Below are 20179 nucleotides of genomic sequence, written 5' to 3'. Positions count from 1 at the left end.
ACCATTGTGCCACTGTGCTGCCCCTATATATATTTGGCATAATTTTTGGATATATTTGGCAAAAGCAAATCAGTTATACAATTATCGAATTAGCTGCACAATGTACTGTATAAGCCAGTAACTTCATACTATACCTATTGCATCAAATGGCATTTCTTCACTATTCCTACAGTCTTGCCTTTTGAGGTTTCTCTGTTGTGCCTAAAATTTAAAAAAAAATATCGATATAAAAAATAAATGAGTTTCAATTTCCAACATATGTTCAAAAGGATTATTTCTGATTTGAAAATCATTCTGAAATGGAATTATATTTCATGCACATTCACGTGAAGGTTGGCACATAACTTTAAGCTTTTTCTTTACATTATGTTATACTACACTGCCAGCTGCTTATATTAGGCTCTCATCTAGTACAAAACTTGCAGTATTACCAAAGGAACAGAAATCGGACATTCAGTTTGCTCTCGGGCCTTTTCCATCAATCAATTAGATCAGGGGTGATCTGAACTTAATTTACTCAAGTTTGTTCCTTGCCCCTTAAGAATCATAGGCCAAAATGCCGGCAGGATTTTCCCATCCTACCGCTGTGAACAGTGATTTGGCTGGATGCCAAATTCTCCGACTTTACTGCAGCGGGGAGCACGGGCAGCAGGTAAGATCGTGCCCATAGAATCCCTACATTGCAGGAGGAGGTCATGCGGCCCATCTGACTCCTTTCTTTCCCGCATGCGAGAAACACACAAGACCTGTCAGCACTTAGCATTTCCTGGCCGTGCTCCACAAGGAGCTCGGTCTGGTTCTCATATTAGTCTTTTATATTTAATGTTGTCGTTCCTCATCTATTGTCTGTGTGTGACCATTTCTCGCTTCCACAACTTTGAACCAAAATCACCAAAACCTGAAATCTCAGCTGGAAGGTCACAAGGGTATTTTAACTTATCATAAACAGGCAGGGCCAACAGGAAAAAGGTCAACTCGAAATGGTCAATTATTTTTCTTTTTTAATTCATTCATGGGATGTAGGTGTCGCTGGCTGGGCCAGCATTTATTGCCCATCCCCGAGGGCATTTAAGGGTCAACCACATTGCTCTGGATCTGGAATCACACGTTGGCCAGCCCAGCTAAGGACAGTTGAGTCTGCACTGACTCCCTCTGACAGATTACCTTACCTTATCTTTCCCCACCTGAGCTCTGTAATTCCACACATCTACCATGGCTAATCTAACCTACACATCTTTGGAAACACTAAGGCGCAATTTAACATGGCCAATCCACCTAACTTGCACATCTTTCGACTGTGGTAGGCAATTGGAGCACAAGGAGGAAATCCACACAGATATGTGGAGAATGTGCAAATTCCACACAGTCACCAAGGTTGGAATTGAACCCGGGTCCCCGGCGCTGTGAGGCAGCAGTGCGAACCATTGTGCCACCCTGATTCCCTTACACTGAAAATTACAATTAGCCCACCATCCATTAAAACGGCAGATATGCTCAATTTAAAAGGAAAATACCTCTTGGGAGTTTTTGTCCCGTAGTTGTTGATTGAGATTTTGTATCACCTCCAATAAATTTGCCTTCTCTGCTTGAAGCTTTCTCATTTCCTCTTCGCTTTCTCTTTCCTGCACCACAAATATATCAAAATGAGCAAGCTCATCACCTCCAAACAGAATTGCAAATGGGCTTTAAAAATAATTTTATGTTGCAAGAAAATTGCATATGTCGGGCTGAATTCATTGGTTGTGGTGGTGGCACTGTCCAATAAACTGGTGGCAATCTGCCGTGGCCATTTCCAGCAGCGCCAAATAGCTTAAATGCCAATCAAGTAGCTCACAGTCTGCCATTGAGATTGCCATGCCAATGGTGAAGATCTCGCCCTATAGACAATCAGAGGGCTTGCCACTTTTTGGTACCAGCAGTGCCTCTGGAAGCCACGCTGGTCACTGCTAGTATTGCAGCAGACCCCCAGGTAGGCAGTCCTGGAAAACAGGTGACTGGGGCAGGCTAACAGGGGCCAGTCAGGCAAGCCCTGGCCAGGGGAATTTTAATCGAGAGCGGCTGGGGGGGGGGGGGGGGGGGGGTGTTGGGGAGGACGCTTTTTCACTGGATGCAGCCATTGCCACTGAGAGGTCCTCTGTGTATCACAGGATGCTGGATCTCGAGGGCTTATGACCTCACAGTCTCCCCAAGTGACGTATTGTTCCCCTCCATATCAGAGGCTGCAGGATGAGGCCATTCAGTCATTAACTTGACACTTAAGGGCATCAGTTTATCTTGGAGGAGGAAGCCATCCTTTGACTTGCCTCGCCCCGATTTTATCAGACTGAATTGGAATGGTGATAGGCTCACCCCTCCGCATCATCCCACCCGATTATACAGTGCCTACCATAACCCTCCTTCCCACACCCACACCAACCCCCACATCCCCGCTGCCTAGCCTCCCAGCCTATTCCTGGCACATAGGGGGTTAATTAGATTCCTCCCGTTCATAGTATCATACAGTGCAGAAGGAGGCCATTCGGCCCACCGAGTCTGCACCGACCGCAATCCCACCCAGGCCCTATCCCCATAACCCCATGTATTTACCCTAGCTAGTCCCCCTGACACTAAGGGGAAATTTAGCATGGCCAATCCACCTAACCTGCACATCTTTGGACTGTGGGAGGAAACCGGAGCACCCGGAGGAAACCCACCCAGACACAGGGAAAACGTGCAAACTCAACACAAACAGGAATCGAACCTAGGTCCCTGGCGCTGTGAGGCAGCAGTGCTATCCACTGTGCCACCATGCGTGCGCCCCCCCCCCCCCCCCTCCCCGCCAGGTAGGTGCATTGACACTTACCTCCTGAATCCATCAAAACTTCAGGACCTCACAAGTCACAGGGGTTCCCATTGTTCAGTAAACATTATTGACAGCAGTTAAAGTTGAAAAGCTGAATGACAATGAGGCTTGCAGGCTGGTTGCCATCTCTAAAGTTTCAACCTATCGATTAGCTGCCCACCCACCTTCTGGTCTCAGTTAAAATCAGACATGGACAGGTTGAAAGCTGTACAGGTTGAAAGGTTTGTACTGTGAAACAGGTTTTTTCAGGCTTTCACTGCCCGTCAGCCAATGAATACCTTCATTTTTTGAGATTAAAAATCAACCTATTTCTGTAAAGCACTCCGTAAAGAAGAGCAACTTCCTTTGGCAACAATTTAATTATCAACAAAGCTGTTAATAATTCTTTATATTAATCAGCACATAATTGTATAACTGCACTTCCTTCTTCAGTGACAATAAATACGGTAAGCTTGTCTTTTAAACTTGGCTATTTAATGCATCTAAATGGGTTAAAGTTATGATCCAGTTTATTAGTAATGTAACAAAGTCCAGAATGGGAAGCTCCAATGGAACTTCATAGTCCGCTAAGTAAAGAGCAAAAACTAAATCTGAAATTTTTAATTTTTGTGACCAGGCCTTTATAGAAAAGTATGCATTTTAGAATTAATCTTAAATAACAATATTTCTCACTCGTTTGGACTACAGATGCGTCAAAATAAAACTGGACATTAGATTGGAAAATGACCTTAACAGATGCTTCTTCCACTTTAGATGGCTCAGATTCTGATGAACGAGGATCTGGAGATAGTAACTCGCTGGACTGGGAACCCTAGACAAAAAAACCCCACAAAGTATCAATAATTAACTTGCTGACTGCAGTCGTAAATCCTCGTTCGTAACAAGAAAAAAATAAACCGACTACATGTTGTTTTAATCAATCTGAGAAATTCACTAACTAACCGTTCTTAAAAAAATTCAATGCAATAGAATTTCTATCAATATTTAAAGTAATGTTTATTTATTCGTCACAAGTAGGCTTACATTAACACTGTAATGAAGTTACTGTGGAAATCCCCTAGTCGCCACACTCCGGCGCCTGTTCGGGTACACCGTGGGAGAATTTAGCATGGCCAATCTACCTAACCTGCACATCTTTGTACTGTGGGAGGAAACCGGAGCACCCAGAGGAAACCCACGCAGTCATGGGGAGAATGTGCAAACTCCACACAGACAGTGACCCAAGCTAGGAATTGAACTTGGGTCCCTGATGCTGTCAGGCAGCAGTGCTAACCACTGTGCCATAATTAACGGCCATTAGTTAGGTACTTTTCCTTTTACCTGCATAGCACTGGTTGGTGGTGGTGGCGCTTTTCGTTTTTTAGGAGTTCCACTTCTAACTGCATAGATTTTAATGGTAGGATCCAGCTGAAAATTTTACAGATCAGAAATGTAGAGGAGTTAGTTTTGTTAGTAAAAGTTGTGAATATTAAATTCATACAATGAGTTAATACATGCCTTCATCTGTTATTGTGTTCCAAGTTTGTGCATGCTCATTTAGTTGTGAGTTTAACATGCATAAGCAGAACTCAAATTCAAAAAAATGGACAGTATGGACATATCTATGTAATCACAAGCTTTGTATCCGACGTGAAAGGAGCAACAACCCCTTCTGGACATGGATAATTAAACTGAAAAGACAGTGACATGCAGAATGGGTTCCAAGCCACTTTTGATACCGACAAGTAGGTAATCAGCCATAGTCCACAAAGGACCAAGTCTCTCCATTAGGAGGAGACAATTGGCTCTATATAGCTTGAGCAGCAACATTCTGCAAGGAGAGGAAGCAGGCCTCCACACAGTCAGTACAGCGGTTGGACCGGTGCCATTGGTGTCATTTTGCATCACACTTTAGCTATCTAAGCTGATCGATCCCCACCAATGGGTCTCTGGCTTACAAAACACACTGATAGAGAGGAGGTAAATTCCACAAGCCTAAATTGGCAAAGACTGCTGAAGCAGTTAGAGAAGACTGGACTCATCGGAAACACACAAGTCTCGAGAAGGTCTGCAATCAGATAAAAGGGACTAAGGCAGGGGAGTGGGACTAGCTGAATCGTTTTAGCAGAGCTGAGAAGTTTGTTGGGCATCGTTACATTTTGAAACAATCTGTCCATTTTTCCGCAGACATATTTGGGGAAAAGTTATATTTAAGAACGGCGTTTTAAAATAAGTTGCATTTGCCCAGATTTCTTTCCTTTTACACAAAGCACAGAAGAAACAAGTGGTTAAAATGTTAATGAATTTTGCTTGAACATTCTTTCCCCAAACACTGCATACAGAACAAGTGATTTGTTAGCTGTCTTGGTAATTGTGGTAACATGGCCCCTTTAAGGGCAATCCTCTGCGGGCCACGTAATTGGCCAGGACTCAATGGAATGGCCGTGCAGAAAGCTGGGCCAATCGGATGCGAGGGCACATGTCCTGGGACGGCGAGGACCTTCAGTTGGAGCCAAGTTGGAGAGTAAACCTTTGCATATGTTCTGTTCTGTCAGACCCTAACCTTGTATGTAGTTATATTAGTTTAATCAACCATTTTTTGTTGAAGCCACATTGAGTCACTATAGTAATCAGGAAACATCTCTGACCAATTGCACTGGACATCTCTGGTCCCTGATGCTCAGCGAGAGAGCATGTACTCATAGGTCCTCAAGTTGTGAGCATAGGGGGATAAGAAAAGCAAACACATGCAAATCAGTTAGGTTTCCTACAGAAGAATGGAGAAGGCCAATTAGAAGTCAATAGGATAGAAAAGTATATTTACATGTAATTTTCAGGGCTGAATTTGTGTTACACGTACCAATTTTGTGGTGGGACTTTGCACTGCACGAGAAACACCATATTGAGATGTTCCTGCAGCCAAAGTCTGCCTCCCATTCAAGAGGTGCATAGTGGCTTCAAATTGCATTGTAAACACCTAATAATCAGGTCTCCGATTAGGTGAGTTGCCATCGAACAGTGCAACTAGTGCTGGTAGCCCACCTATTTAGTGATATTGAAGCCCTAGTCAATTTAACTTCAGCAGCCTGCTGTCTGTGCGGTTGAGGGAATGGTGAGGGACAATATTTGTGGAAGCCTATTATGTGCAAATTGCTGCCACGGTGCCTCATTTACAATAGTGGCCACACTTCAGAAGAAATTCATTTTGTGGAAATGCTTTGAGGCATCCTGATGTCTTGAAAGAAGCTGTATGATTTTCACTTCTGTCGTTCCTTCTTGCTAGTGAGGTTGCAGACATGAGCATGAGCATGTCCAGTGTCCAACTTTGGTGGCAGTGTTAAGCAAGGCATTGGGGTCATGCAGTAAACCATGTATTAAATGATCAGCTCAATGGACATTGCAGTGGAGAGACCCCACAGTGAAGTGAGAGCTTCGACAGCTTTGTGCGCAGTTCCTACTCCCCCAGCATTGTGCGCAGTTCCTACTCCCCCCCCCCCCCCCAACACACAAACAGAAAATGCTGGAGAATCTCAGCTGGTATGACAGCATCTGTGTAGAGAGAATAGAGCCAACGTTTTGAGTCAGGATGACCCTTCGTCAGAGCTTAACCTCTTATCCAAAGGATAGCATCTCTAACACCCTCATTCCCGGTATTGGATGTTAGACTTGACTTTTATGCTTTTGAGAGTGGGACTTGAACCCAGAATCTTGTGACTCAGAGGCAAGCTGATCCACAGGTGACAGGACACACAGGACACCACTGTCATCTGGAAGCGTTTGCAAACTGATGTATGTATTGAAAAATGAGTGAAATGCATGACCAACTTTCTGAAGTTTATATTGTCCTTGGACAATTAGATAAGAATCTCTGCCACGTAATAAAAACATCTTGCATTTATATGGTGCTTTTAGTGCAGTATAGTCACCAAAGGCAATTCTCACGAGAGTAAACAGACACCAGTCTAAAAGGAGATCAGAGGTATAACCAAAAGCTTGGTCACAAGAGGCAGTTTTGTCTCAATTAAATCAGCAAGGATATTTTTCATACTGGAGGAGCACATGGAAGACACATCTGAAAGACAGGGTAGACAATTCAGACTACAAGATACCAATATTTCATCTCTTAGTTGCACCATTTTTTTAATGCAGACTCTTGGACATTCAGATTCTACTCTGACATGCAAAGACCAAAGAATCCATTGTTTTGACATCACTGAATCCGAGAAGGCATCCACAAAACACCCAGTTTGCAACAGGCATACAGGTCAGGAGGAATAAGCGGGGGAACTGCTAATGATGTAACATTAAAATCCTTTCGAGCAGTGAAAGGTAGAGTGGGAAGCTTGTGTCCCCAGTCTATGCACAAAGCGAAGAAAATTCAGGTTTTAGAATGTGAGCGTTGAGGAAGTGACAGCTAAGTTGGAATATAGATAAAATGAAGAATGACATGCCTTGTCTGCCATACATTTTACCTGGACAATTGGGTTTACATGACCATATTGTTCTGATAGCTTGCTGTTTCATGAAAGTGAAAAATCTGAATGAAAATTTGCAAATTAACCAATAAAATCAAGTAAAGTTTGATGAGAGACAGGTTTGGATGAGCAGAAAACTACTAAGATGAGAGGAAAGCGATGAAGAGAAGGATATATATATATATATTGTAATGTAGCCCAAGAAAAGAGATCCTGTATTGATTGATCCCATCAATAGAGAGAAAGAAAGGAAATGAAAGATATTGTTGCAGGGGGAGAAAATTTTCTGGTCCCTTTGCCATTTTATGGGAAAATTCCACCCAACATTAAAAATGAACGAGATAAAAAGGAAAGATGCTATTCTCTGGGTTAAGGGAAGAAAATAATCTAAATTTACGTATAAAGTTTATAAGCTTGCCTCAAAAGAGTTCTTATCCATTCCATAACCACAGTGCACCTCATCATGCCTGTGAACATCATGATCCACCCTCCTCCCCCTCCATACTTCACCATTTCCAACCATTCCATTTCATGCTTTTCAAAACCTGATGCAACAGCTCATATCAAGTTACAAAATGCAAGAAAAGTGCAGATGCCACCTATCGTTTCCATTAGAAAAATCCTTCTTTTATCAGCTGACATTCAAAGGGTGAAACCATTTTATCCTTCACCAGCAAAACCTGGCGGCCACATTATAGCAGATCTGATTTTTTTAAATGTAGATTTTTGCGTGGTTTGCTTGCTTCATGGTGCGCTCACAAAATACATTGCCAGGAACGGTGGAGCAGGATTGAAGGGCCAAATGACCTCCTCCTGCTCCTATTTTCTATGTTTCTAACTCAAATTAAAGGCAGAAAATGCTGGAAAGACTCAGCAGATCAGGCAGCATCTGTGGAGACAGAAGTAGAGTTAACGTTTCAGGTCTGTAACCTTTCATCAGAACTGACCGATTGCACCCGAACAGTATTATGTTTTTATAATTTGCAACTCAGGTTTAACGAGGGTAAATGACAAACAACCTTCTTTAAGCAAATTGAGATAGCATCATTCAAATGTGAAATTATTTTTATTTTTTTGTGCCACCTTTCTATTCAGTGGGAAAATCAGCTGTACCTTATAATGTGCTTTGGTCCCTCATTAACATTGAATTGGATAAGTAAGTAAATTCAAAACTTCCAACAGCCCTTCAAGAAAGGGTCAAAATACAATAGCACCTACTATTATTTCAAAACTTAAAGAGTCAGTGTCTGTTTGAAGATAATATTTTATTCCATGCAACAAATTAGAATGGACAGTCTGCCATGCAATGATAGATGCGAGATGGTTGAATCACAGCATATATTTTGTTGGCAACACTGACATTCTGGAAATAAAATAATGAGAAACAAAATCCTAGGTGTGATTCTGCCAACAGTTTATAAGAACAAAGAACAATACTGCACAGGAACAGGCCCTTCGGCCCTCCAAGCCCATGCCGCTCCCTGGTCCAAACTAGACCATTCTTTTGTATCCCTCCATTCCCACTCCGTTCATATGGCTATCTAGATAAGTCTTAAACGTTCCCAGTGTGTCCGCCTCCACCACCTTGCCTGGCAGCGCATTCCAGGCCCCCACCACCCTCGGTGTAAAATATGTCCTTCTGATATCTGTGTTAAACCTCCCCCCCTTCACCTTGAACCTATGACCCCTCGTGAACGTCACCACCGACCCGGGGAAAAGCTTCCCACCGTTCACCCTATCTAAGCCTTTCATAATTTTATACACCTCTATTAAGTCTCCCCTCATCCTCTGTCTTTCCAGGGAGAACAACCCCAGTTTACCCAATCTCTCCTCATAACTAAGCCCCTCCATACCAGGCAACATCCTGCTAAACCTCCTCTGTACTCTCTCCAAAGCCTCCACGTCCTTCTGGTAGTGTGGCGACCAGAACTGGACGCAGTATTCCAAATGCGGCCGAGCCAACGTTCTATACATCTGCAACATCAGACCCCAACTTTTATACTCTATGCCCCGTCTTATAAAGGCAAGCATGCCATATGCCTTCTTCACCGCCTTCTCCACCTGTGACGTCACCTTCAAGGATCTGTGGACTTGCACACCCAGGTCCTTCTGCGTATCTACACCCTTTATGGTTCTTCCATTTATCGTATAGCTCCTCCCTACATTATTTCTACCAAAATGCATCACTTCACATTTATCAGGATTGAACTCCATCTGCCATTTCTTTGCCCAAATTTCCAGCCTATCTATATCCTTCTGTAGCTTCTGACAATGCTCCTCACTATCTGCAAGTCCTGCCAATTTTGTGTCATCTGCAAACTTACTGATCACCCCAGTTACACCTTCTTCCAGATCGTTTATATAAATCACAAACAGCAGAGGTCCCAATACAGAGCCCTGCGGAACACCACTAGTCACAGGCCTCCAGCCGGAAAAAGACCCTTCCACTACCACCCTCTGTCTTCTGTGACCAAGCCAGTTCTCCACCCATCTAGCCACCTCCCCCTTTATCCCATGAGATCCAACCTTTTTCACCAGCCTACCATGAGGGACTTTGTCAAACGCTTTATTAAAGTCCATATAGACGACATCCACGGCCCTTCCCTCATCAACCATTCTGGTCACTTCTTCAAAAAACTCCACCAGGTTAGTGAGGCATGACCTCCCTCTCACAAAACCATGCTGACTATTGTTAGTGAGTTTATTCCTTTCTAAATGCGCATACATCCTATCTCTAAGAATCTTCTCCAACAACTTCCCCACCACGGTCGTCAAGCTCACCGGCCTATAATTACCTGGGTTATCCTTCCTACCCTTCTTAAATAACGGGACCACATTAGCTATCCTCCAATCCTCTGGGACCTCACCTGCATCCAGTGACGAGACAAAGATTTGCGTCAGAGGCCCAGCGATTTCATCTCTCGTCTCCCTGAGCAGCCTTGGATAGATTCCATTAGGCCCTGGGGATTTGTCAGTCTTTATATTCTCTAACAAACCTAACACTTCCTCCCTTGTAATGGAGATTTTCTCCAACAGTTCAACACTCCCCTCCGAGACACTCTCAGTCAACAGATCCCTCTCCTTTGTGAATACCGACGCAAAGTATTCATTTAGGATCTCCCCTACTTCTTTGGGCTCCAAGCATAATTCCCCACTTTTGTCCCTGAGAGGTCCGATTTTTTTCCCTGACAACCCTTTTGTTCCTAACGTATGAATAAAATGCCTTGGGATTCTCCTTAATCCTGTCTGCCAAGGACATTTCGTGACCCCTTTTTGCCCTTCTAATTCCCCGTTTGAGTTCTTTCCTACTTTCTTTGTACTCCTCCAGAGCTCCCTCCGTTTTTAGCTGCCTGGACCTAACATACGCCTCTCTTCTTTTTGACCAGTCCCTCAATTTCCCTGGTTATCCACGGATATTTCTGAGGAATACACCAATTAACATTTTTAAGCATATTTCAAATTTCTGCGGAACTTCAGAACAATGGCTATAAAATCCTAAACGGGACAGTCCCAGAAGGCCCATCTTGTCAGCCCCAATGAACTTATTTTCCTCCTACCTTGACCCCATTCTCTCTCCTCTTGTCTGGTTCCCTTCCCACCTACATCCGCAATTCCTCCAATGCCCTAAGCCACATCAACAACTTCCAGTTCCCTGGCCCAAACAACCTCCTCCTCATCATGGATGTCCAATCCCTTTACACCTCCATTCCCCACTAGAATGGCCTCAAGGCTCTTCGCTTCTTCCTCGAACAGAGGCCTGAACAATCCCCATCCACCACCACTCTCCTCCATCTGGCTGAACTGGTTCGCTCACTCAACAATTTCTCCTTTAACTTGTCTCACTTCCTCCAAATAAAGGGTGTGGCAATGAGCACCGGCATGGGTTCCAGTTATGCCTGTCTCTGGATGGGTTACATGGAGCATTCCCTGTTCCAGACTCCTTTATCGGTACATTAACAACTATTTTGATGCCGCTTCATGCTCTCGCCTGGATCTGGAAAAAATGATCAATTTTGCTTCCAATTTCCACTCAGCTGTCACCTTCACATGGGTTCATCTCTGACAGTTCTCTTCCCTTCCTTGACCTCTCTGTCTCCATTTCTGGTGACAAACTGTCCACCAGTATCTATTACAAGTCCACCGACTCCCACAACTACCTTGACTGCAGCTCTTCACATCCCACATCCTGCAAGAACTCTATCCCATTCTCTCAGTTCCTTCACCTCTGCCGCATCTGTTCTGATGATGCCAATTTCCAAAATAGTGCTGCCAATATGTCTTTCTTCTTTCTGAATTGTGGTTTTCCATCCACTATGGTTGACAGGGCTCTCGATCGCGTCTGACCCATGCCCAGGCCACTGCTCTCACCTCCCTCCCAGTACAGGGTTGCCCTTGTCCTCACTTTTCACCCAACCAGCCTCTGCATTCAAAGAATCATTCTTCGCCACTTATGCCAAGCCCAGCATTATGCCACTATTTAACACATCTTCCACTCACTCGCCCTGTCAGCATTCCGCAGGGACCATTCTCTCCAGGACACCCTGGTCCACTCCTCCATCACACCCAACACCTCACCCCCTGCCCATGGCACCTTCCCATGCAATCGTAGAAGGTGCAACACCTGTCCCTTTATCTCCTCCTTGCTCACCATCCCAGATCTTAAACACCCCTTTCAGGTGAAGCAGCGCTTCACATGCACATCCTTCAATCTGGTCTATTGCATTCACTGCTCCCAACGCAGTCTACTCTACATCAGAGAGACCAAACGCAGACTGGGTGACCTCTTTGCTGAACATTTTCAGTCCGTCCACAAGCAGGACCCATACCTTCTTGTCACTTGCCACTTCAGCACATCACCCTGCTCTCCTGTCCACATGTCCATCCTTGGCCTTTTGCAATGTTCCAGTGAGCCCCAATGCAAACTGGAGGAACAGCACCTCATAGAGTCCTACAGTGCAGAAGGAGGCCATTCAGCCCATCAAGTCTGCACCAACCACAATCCCACCCAGGCCTATTCCCATAACCCCATACATTTATCCTAGCTAGTTCCCCCCGACATTAAGGAGCAATTTAGCATGGCCAATCCACCCATGCAGACATGGGGAGAACGTGCAAACTCCACACAGACAGTGACCCAAGCCGGGAATCGAACCCGGATCCCTGGCACTCTGAGACAGCAGTGCGACCCACTGTGTCGCCGTGCCACCCACCTCATCTTGCGATTTCATTCTGTTTTTTCTTTTCATCTCATTCATCCATTTTTATCATCCTTCTTTTTCAGTTCCATTTTTCCACTTCTCCATTCCCGCTCTCCTTCTAACCCTTCACGGCAACTGCCTTAACCATCTGTACCTCTGTTCTGCCATTCACACATTCTGATTGTTTAATGGACACTTTTAACACCGCTCTCAGCCTTCTTCATCCTCATTTACATTCCCTTTGTCCTATTACAGCCCCTGCCAGCCCCCCCCCTCCACCGCCCCCATAGTATAAATCCTTCCTGACTTTTTGTTCTCAGCTCTGACAAAGGGTTATCCAGACTCAAAATGTTGGCTCTATTCTCTCTCCACAGATATTGTCAGACCTGTTGAGATTTTCCAGCATTTTCTGTTTTTGTTTCAGATTCCAGCATCCGTAGTATTTTGCTTTTGTATTACAGCTATAAAATTACCTGGCTAATAACATTATCGGCTCATTATCAGAGAATTGGGGTATAAAATTTAATATGCAACAACCACATACAAAATAAAAGATAACCGTGAACAAATAATTGTGTGATGGCTCATTATTTGGAAGATTTCTCTGGAAAGAAATTAGACGAACAGCCAGAGTTGTGGTCCATGCTGGGACCAATGACCTAGGTAGGAAGGGGGATGTGACCCTGCAGTCAGAATTTAGGGAAAATTAGCAAGCAGGACCTCAAAAGTAGTAATCTCTGGGTTACACCCAGTGCAATGTGCAAGTGTGTACAGAAATGGGAGGCTATGAATGCACTGCTGGAAAGATGGTGCAAGAGGAACACTGGCACTGACTCTAGGGAAGATGGGACCTGTACAAGCCGGATGGGTTGCAACTGAACAGAGTGTGTGTGCGCGCGAGAGCGTGCCAGCGCGAGAGCGTGCCAGTGCGAGAGCGTGTGCCAGTGTGCGTGCGTGCATGCCAGCCACTGTCTGTGTGTAGACTATGATCAGGACAACTTCCTAAAGCAATGTCCAGTCCAACAAAAAAAAGATGCACTTTTGGGCCTGGTTCTTGAAGTGGACAGAATAGATAAAATATCAGTGGGGAACATTTAGCAGACAATGATGATTATATCATAAGGTTCAGGGTGATAGCATAAAGGGACATTGGGAAATCAAGAGTAAGAATAATTAACTGGGGGAGAGCTGGCTTCAATGGCGCAAGATCGGAGCTGTGCCAGAGAGACTAGAACCAAATGCTGACCAGAATAACTGTAGCTGTCAATGGGCTACTTTCAAAACAGAAATGGTCTGGGCACAGTCAAGGTATATACATACCCTCAAAGGGAAAAGTTAGGACAAACAAATCCTGAGCTCCATGGATGATAAAGGAGTTAGAAATTAAGATAAAGAAGAAAAAGTGTGCTTAAGACAGGTGTGACGTAAAATCCAACAGAGAACCAAGAGGAACACAGATGGCTCAGAGGGGAGGTGAAAAAGCACATGAGTGAAGCAAAGAGGGATTATGAGAAGATTATAGGATTCCCTTTTATGTTGGCTGCCATCAATTTGGCGGGAGCTAAGGAACAAAAGCAATGCAACTACATTGTCCCCCATTTTAACAACTCTATGATGTTTGCATCTCTGTAACTTCCCTGCAGATTGATTCCACTGAATTCTTCCCACTAGCTGGTCTATAGACTAAACCGAACAATGCAATTGCACCATTTTTCTTCCTTAGCACTGGCCAAATTATGGCAGCCAACAAAAAGGGGAATGCTAAAGTCTTCTATAGGCATATAAATAATAAATGGGTGGTATGGTGGCACAGTGGTTAGCACTGCTGCTTCACGGCGCCAGGGGCTAGGTTCAATTCCTGGCTTGGGTGACTGTGCAGAGTCTGCACGTTCTCCCCGTGTCTGAGTGGGTTTCCTCCAGTTTCCTCCCACTGTCCAAAAGATGTGCTGGTTAGATGCATTGGCCATGCTAAATTCTCCCTCGGTGTACAGGTGCCAATTAGGGATCTAAAAGGGAGCAGGAGGCATGGCTGAAGTGTTAAATGAATACTTTGCATTTGTCTTTACCAGAACATGGTGATGGAGGAAACTCTGTTTCGGTCGCTCACGCCCTGCTGACGCTGCCAGTGAGAATGGAGAATTTGGCGCTCAGCCAAATCTCCGCTCACTGCAGCGGGGTCAGAGAATCCCAGCCGCAGGTGAGATTGGAGGGGTGAGGGGAAAGGGGGCCTGTCTCTAAACACTGAGATTGGGGCTTCCTCTGAAAAGCCAGGCTGGCAATGTTTTCTGCAAGGTGGAGGGAGAGGAACCCTTTACAGTTGTGTTACATTTCTGAATCAACGACAATGACAATTTGAGTCATTGAGACAATGACTCAAATTGCGACTAAGAAATCTTGGGTATCATACTCTGACTGAAGGACACTAGTAATGTATAGGAGAAAAATGAAATTACTGGTTAAGAGCAAATGTGATATTTCAGCATCTCATTCTCATAAAAAAAGTAAAATTATGATTGCTTACAGAAACAATCTAAACATAAAGGGTGACTGTTAAGCCAAAGTACTCAATAAGATTGTGATGGTTGAAATATGCTTAGAGCTACAATGCAGAAATCATTACGGTGTTTTTAAGTAATTCAACATGTTAATACACAAATATAATTTTACCTGTTTTGATGCCTGTGTTGATTTCATATCTAATTTGAAGTAGAAAACAGGAGGAGAAAAAAAAGGAAAATTAATGCATAGTAACACAACAACCAGTGAGAACTAAGTAATTTAATAATTTACTTGAGGTTTATAGATAATAATCTTATGTCAGATCATGATAAAATTACTCTGCTATTAATTCCCAACCTCAGTTTTCAAACATGTTACCCATTTATAAGTGGATCCTGTATGACTGCTGTAGAACATCATCAGATTTCACACTTTGTTACTGAGAACATGTCATACTGGGCTATTCTTGTTGCTAAGGAACCCTGACTGGCTGCTAAGTTATGATCAGCACCGTCCCTAATCTTTCCAACTATTGAGTTGGCCAGATCATCGGATTTTTAAAAAAACATGCATAATTTCGATCTTTTCTAAAATTTATGGACTTCACTGTGCACTTTATAAATTTTAAATATTCTTTATATTTATAAATTTTAAAATTGTTTACAAATTTTTAAACAAATGTTTAAAGGTTTATAACTTGTCAAAATTAAATAGAATACTTAAAATGCAGGGAATATGTTTAAAATGTATAAACATGCGGGGCCGGATTCTCCAATCTCACCTGCGGCTGGGATTCTCTGGCCCCGCTGCAGTGAGCGGAGATTTGGCTGAGTGCCAAATTCTTCATTCTCACTGACAGCGGCAGCAGGGTGTGAGCGACCAGAGAATTCTGGCCGCTATTGGTGAATTAACCATTTAGTTACAAATGACGATTCAATCCAGAGTTAAACCTCAAGATTGCAACTCATTTCAAAACTTTTCTTTTGGCTATCTTTTTTTGCAGAAACCTTCCAGGGATTCCACTGAAGAAACTGCCCAGATCTTAATTAGAAGAATCCACGGAGAGTTGTTTTCTCCGTTCTATAATGCCCCCCTCCCCACCCCCAGTACCGTAGATACTTTTGGAAACATTTAACAATAGTTAAAAATCATATTCAGAATTTGGATTCATCAGTTTTATCAGAAACTACAAATACACTTCTGGCCCAAGTTCATTCTTCAATTGTTCTGCTGAATTGATTGTACAGGAGCTGTTAGGAAAAAGGAATGCTCACTGCACAACACGACTGAGTTAAGATTCCTCTACTCAAACTGAACAGAACTGCGTAGCTATAAAACACTTCTGTGCTCAAGGCACATTCCATTTCCATTTCAAGGACAATGACAGTAGGTGTATTGGAACATCACCATCCCCAAGTCACACAACCAAATTTTTGATTTGATTTATTATTGTCACATGTATTGGGATACAGTGAAAAGTATTGCTTCTTGCACGCTGGACAAAACATAACGTTCATAGAATGCATAGGTTAAAAGGAAAGGAAAGGGTGCAGAATATAGTGTTGCAGTTACAGATAGGGTGCAAAGAAAGATCAGCTTAATATATGGTAGGTCCATTCAAAAGTCGGGTGGCAGCAGGGAAGAAGCTGTTCTCGAGTCGGTTGGTACTTGTTCTCAGACCTTTGCATCTTTTTCCCGATGGAAGAAGGTGGAAGAGAGCATGTTCAGAGTGTGCGGGGCCCTTGATTATACTGGCTGTTTTTCCGAGGCAGTGGGAAGTGTAAATGAATTCAATGGATGGGAGGCAGGCTTGCATGATGCATTAGGCTGCGTTCACAACCCTTTGTAGTTTCTTGGTCAGAACAGGAGCCATATCAAGCTGAGATACAGGATGCTTTCCATGGTGCATCTGTAAAAATTGGTGAGTTGTAATTTCCTTAACCTTCTGAGAAAGTAGAGGGGTTGGTGGGCTTTCTTAACTATAGCGTCAGCTTGGAGGTATCATGGCAGGTTTTGGTGATCCGAACATCTAGAAACTTGAAGGACATATATTGTTGTCGCGCCATTTCACCAGATTCACCATCTCTTTCCTCCGTCGCATCACTGTTTGAGATCAATCCTGGAACTCCCTAACCTAACAGTATTGTATGAGTTCTTTAACTACATGGGCTGCAGCGTTTCAAGTGGGCTATGCATCCTCCTCTCAAGGGCAATAAATGTTGACCCAGTCAGTGATGATCACACCCAGGGAATGATTGTTTCAAAAAGTAATAAAGGAGATATGCAGGAAACTGTCAGAAACAAAGGACACTTAGAGAGATTTGAACATCCAAGGGTTAGTTTTTAAGCAAGGATGCTCCACCATTAGGCTTACTCACACAAAGTAGTTAACAGCAAAATAAAAAAGAAGGAATCAGGCAAAAAGTGTGTGCGCATAACTAAATCACAAGAGCAACTAATGGCAGCAACAGAGAGAGTCAGAAGACCAGAATTAATGATAGAGGGTTGGTAGGAGGAGAGGTACTCAATACAATTAATGTTACCAGGGAGGCAGTGCTTGGTAGACTAACGGGACTGAAGGTGGACAAGTCCCCGGGCCCGGATGGAATGCATCCCAGGGCACTGAAAGAAATGTCAGAGGTAATAGTGGATGCGTTAGTGGTTATTTATCAAAATTCGTTGGATTCTGGGGTAGTGCTGGCGGATTGGAAAATGGCTAATGTTACGCCGCTATTTAAAAAAGGAAATAGACAAAAGGCGGGGAACTACAGGCCGGTTAGCTTAACATCTGTAGTTGGGAAAATGCTGGAATCCATCATTAAAGAAGAAATAGCAGGCCATCTGGATAAGAATGGTTTGATTAAGCAGACGCAGCATGGATTCATGAGGGGAAAGTCGTGCTTGACGAACTTGTTGGATTTTTATGAAGATGTGACTCGTGCGGTTGACGGAGGGGAACCGGTGGATGTGGTGTTTTTGGATTTCTAAAAGGCGTTTGATAAGGTGCCTCACAAAAGGTTGCTGAAGAAGATTGGGTCACACGGAGTTGGGGGTAGGGTGTTAGCGTGGATTGGGGATTGGCTATCCGACAGGAAGCAGAGAGTCGGAATAAATGGTTGCTTTTCTGGTTGGCGGATGGTAACTAGTGGCGTGCTGCAGGGATCGGTACTGGGGCCTCAACTATTTACCATTTATATAGACGATCTGGAGTAGGGTAACAAAGTTTGCAGACGACACAAAGATAAGTGGAAAAGTGAATCGTGTGGAGGGCGTAGAAGGTCTGCAGAGAGATTTGGATAGGCTGAGTGAGTGGGCGAGGATCTGGCAGATGGAGTATAACATTGACAAATGCAAGGTTATTCACTTTGGAGGAAATAATAGCAAATTGGATTATTATCTAAATGGAAAATAATTACAACATGCTACTGTGCAAAGGGACCTGGGGATCCTTGTGCATGAGATGCAAAAACCCAGTCTGCAGGTGCAACAGGTGATCAAGAAGGCAAATGGGATGTTGGCCTATATCGCAAGGGGGATAGAATATAAAAGCAGAGATGTCTTGCTGCATCTGTACAGGGCATTGGTGAGGCCGCAGCTGGAATACTGTGTGCAGTATTGGTCCCCTTATTTGCGGAAGGATATATTGGCCTTGGAGGGAGTGCAGAGAAGGTTCACCAGGTTGATATCAGAGATGAGGGGTGTTGATTATGAGGAGACTGAGCAGATTGGTTTGTACTCACTGGAATTTAGAAGGCTGAGGGGGGATCTTATAGAGACCTGTAAGATAATGAAGGGGCTGGATAGGGTAGAGGTGGAGGGATTCTTTCCACTTAGAAAGGAAGCTAGAACTAGAGGGCACAGCCTCAAAATAAAGGGGGGTCAGTTTAGGACAGAGCTGGGGAGAAACTTCTCTCAGAGGGTGGTGAATCTCTGGAATTCTCTGCCCACTGAAGTGGTGGAAACTACCTCGTTGAATATGTTTAAATCACGGATAGATGGATTCCTGATCGGTAAGGGAATTAGGGGTTATAGCGATCAGGCGGGTAAGTGGAACTGATCCACTTCAGATCAGCCATGATCTTATTGAATGGCGGGGCAGGCTCGAGGGGCTAGATGGCCTACTCCTGCTCCTATTTCTTATGTTCTTAGAATTTCTCATTCACTGTTGAAACTAATTTATAAAATCAGTGACATTCTATAAATCGGAGCAGACCATCAATTGCTTCCACAGCTGCTAGAACAGAAGAAATTGATCAGATAGAAGCTCCAGAACATCATCAAATGATTGTTTTTGGAACATAACTTTAAGTACACGAGTAATTTCAAAGGCTATGAGTGATGCAGGGTCCACTAACATTTTCAAGACAGAGATTGATAGATTTTTGCTATATTAAAATATCAACATGTGGGACAAAGGCAGGTAAATATAGTTGAGGTTCACATCAGCATATTCTAATGGCAGAACTGGCTGAGGGGCTGAATGGCCTACTTCAGTTACTCCGAAATGCAGTGACTGCAAAGTTCAAACTGGAACAGTCGGATACAAGATCTGACCTTTTTGACTTGTATACTTGAACAATTTGCTAAGACCTTACATTTCTCATTTTCTATAATTTATGTATAATAAAAAAGCAGGATATTGCCTGTGATAATTGTCCTTATTTAATGGAGACACTAGGGGGCGCAAAAACACAGCCAAATTATCCGAGGAGTGGCCATCACTGTCGGCTTCTTCGTGTTTGTTCCAAGGTGGAGCTCCACTTTCCTGGCCCAGAACTCTGATAGAGGTCCCTTCAGAAATGTGGCATTCTGCTCTTGGAGTCCTTCCTCATAGTGTAGGGTCATTGAGGAGAGCAGGATGGAGGAGGGGGAAGGCAGAGGGTCCAGAGGTGGGAGGGGAGAGGCAGGGGCCTGAGGTGGTGGTGCGGGGGGTTGCATCCGGGCATGGGGTGGATGGAAAGGCAGAAGGTTCAGAAGATCTGGGGGTGGAGGGGGGAAGGCGAAGGGTCCGGGGGTGGAGGGGGGGGGGGGCGGAATGGTGAATGGTCTAGGAGTGGGGGAGGGGGGGGGGGGAAAGAGGCAGACGGTCCGGGGTTGAAGGGGGGTAAAGGCAGAGGATCTGGTGATGTGGGTGGATAGAGATCCAGCTTTGGGGCAGTGGGTGAATGACAATGGCAGGCATCAGG

General features: G+C 44.0%; 1 protein-coding gene across 3 annotated transcripts in view; it reads right to left on the bottom strand.

The window, feature by feature from the left end:
- The window catches only part of rai14 (retinoic acid induced 14), a 217372-nt gene that overhangs the window by 23210 nt on the left and 173983 nt on the right, over nucleotides 1-20179 (bottom strand). For all 3 annotated transcript variants that reach the window (XM_078220432.1, XM_078220442.1, XM_078220421.1), the window contains 5 exons: nucleotides 15162-15190; nucleotides 4163-4249; nucleotides 3570-3653; nucleotides 1515-1622; nucleotides 135-201 (listed from right to left, as the gene is read on the bottom strand). In XM_078220432.1, coding sequence (XP_078076558.1) covers nucleotides 135-201; nucleotides 1515-1622; nucleotides 3570-3653; nucleotides 4163-4249; nucleotides 15162-15190 — 375 coding nt within the window. The remainder of the gene's footprint in view (nucleotides 1-134; nucleotides 202-1514; nucleotides 1623-3569; nucleotides 3654-4162; nucleotides 4250-15161; nucleotides 15191-20179) is intronic.

The sequence above is a fragment of the Mustelus asterias genome, chromosome 1 (assembly GCF_964213995.1).
Source record: "Mustelus asterias chromosome 1, sMusAst1.hap1.1, whole genome shotgun sequence".
NCBI classification, from domain to species: Eukaryota; Metazoa; Chordata; class Chondrichthyes; order Carcharhiniformes; family Triakidae; genus Mustelus; species Mustelus asterias.
Note: the sequence above shows the minus strand (reverse complement) of the source record. Positions and strands in the feature narration are given on the sequence as shown.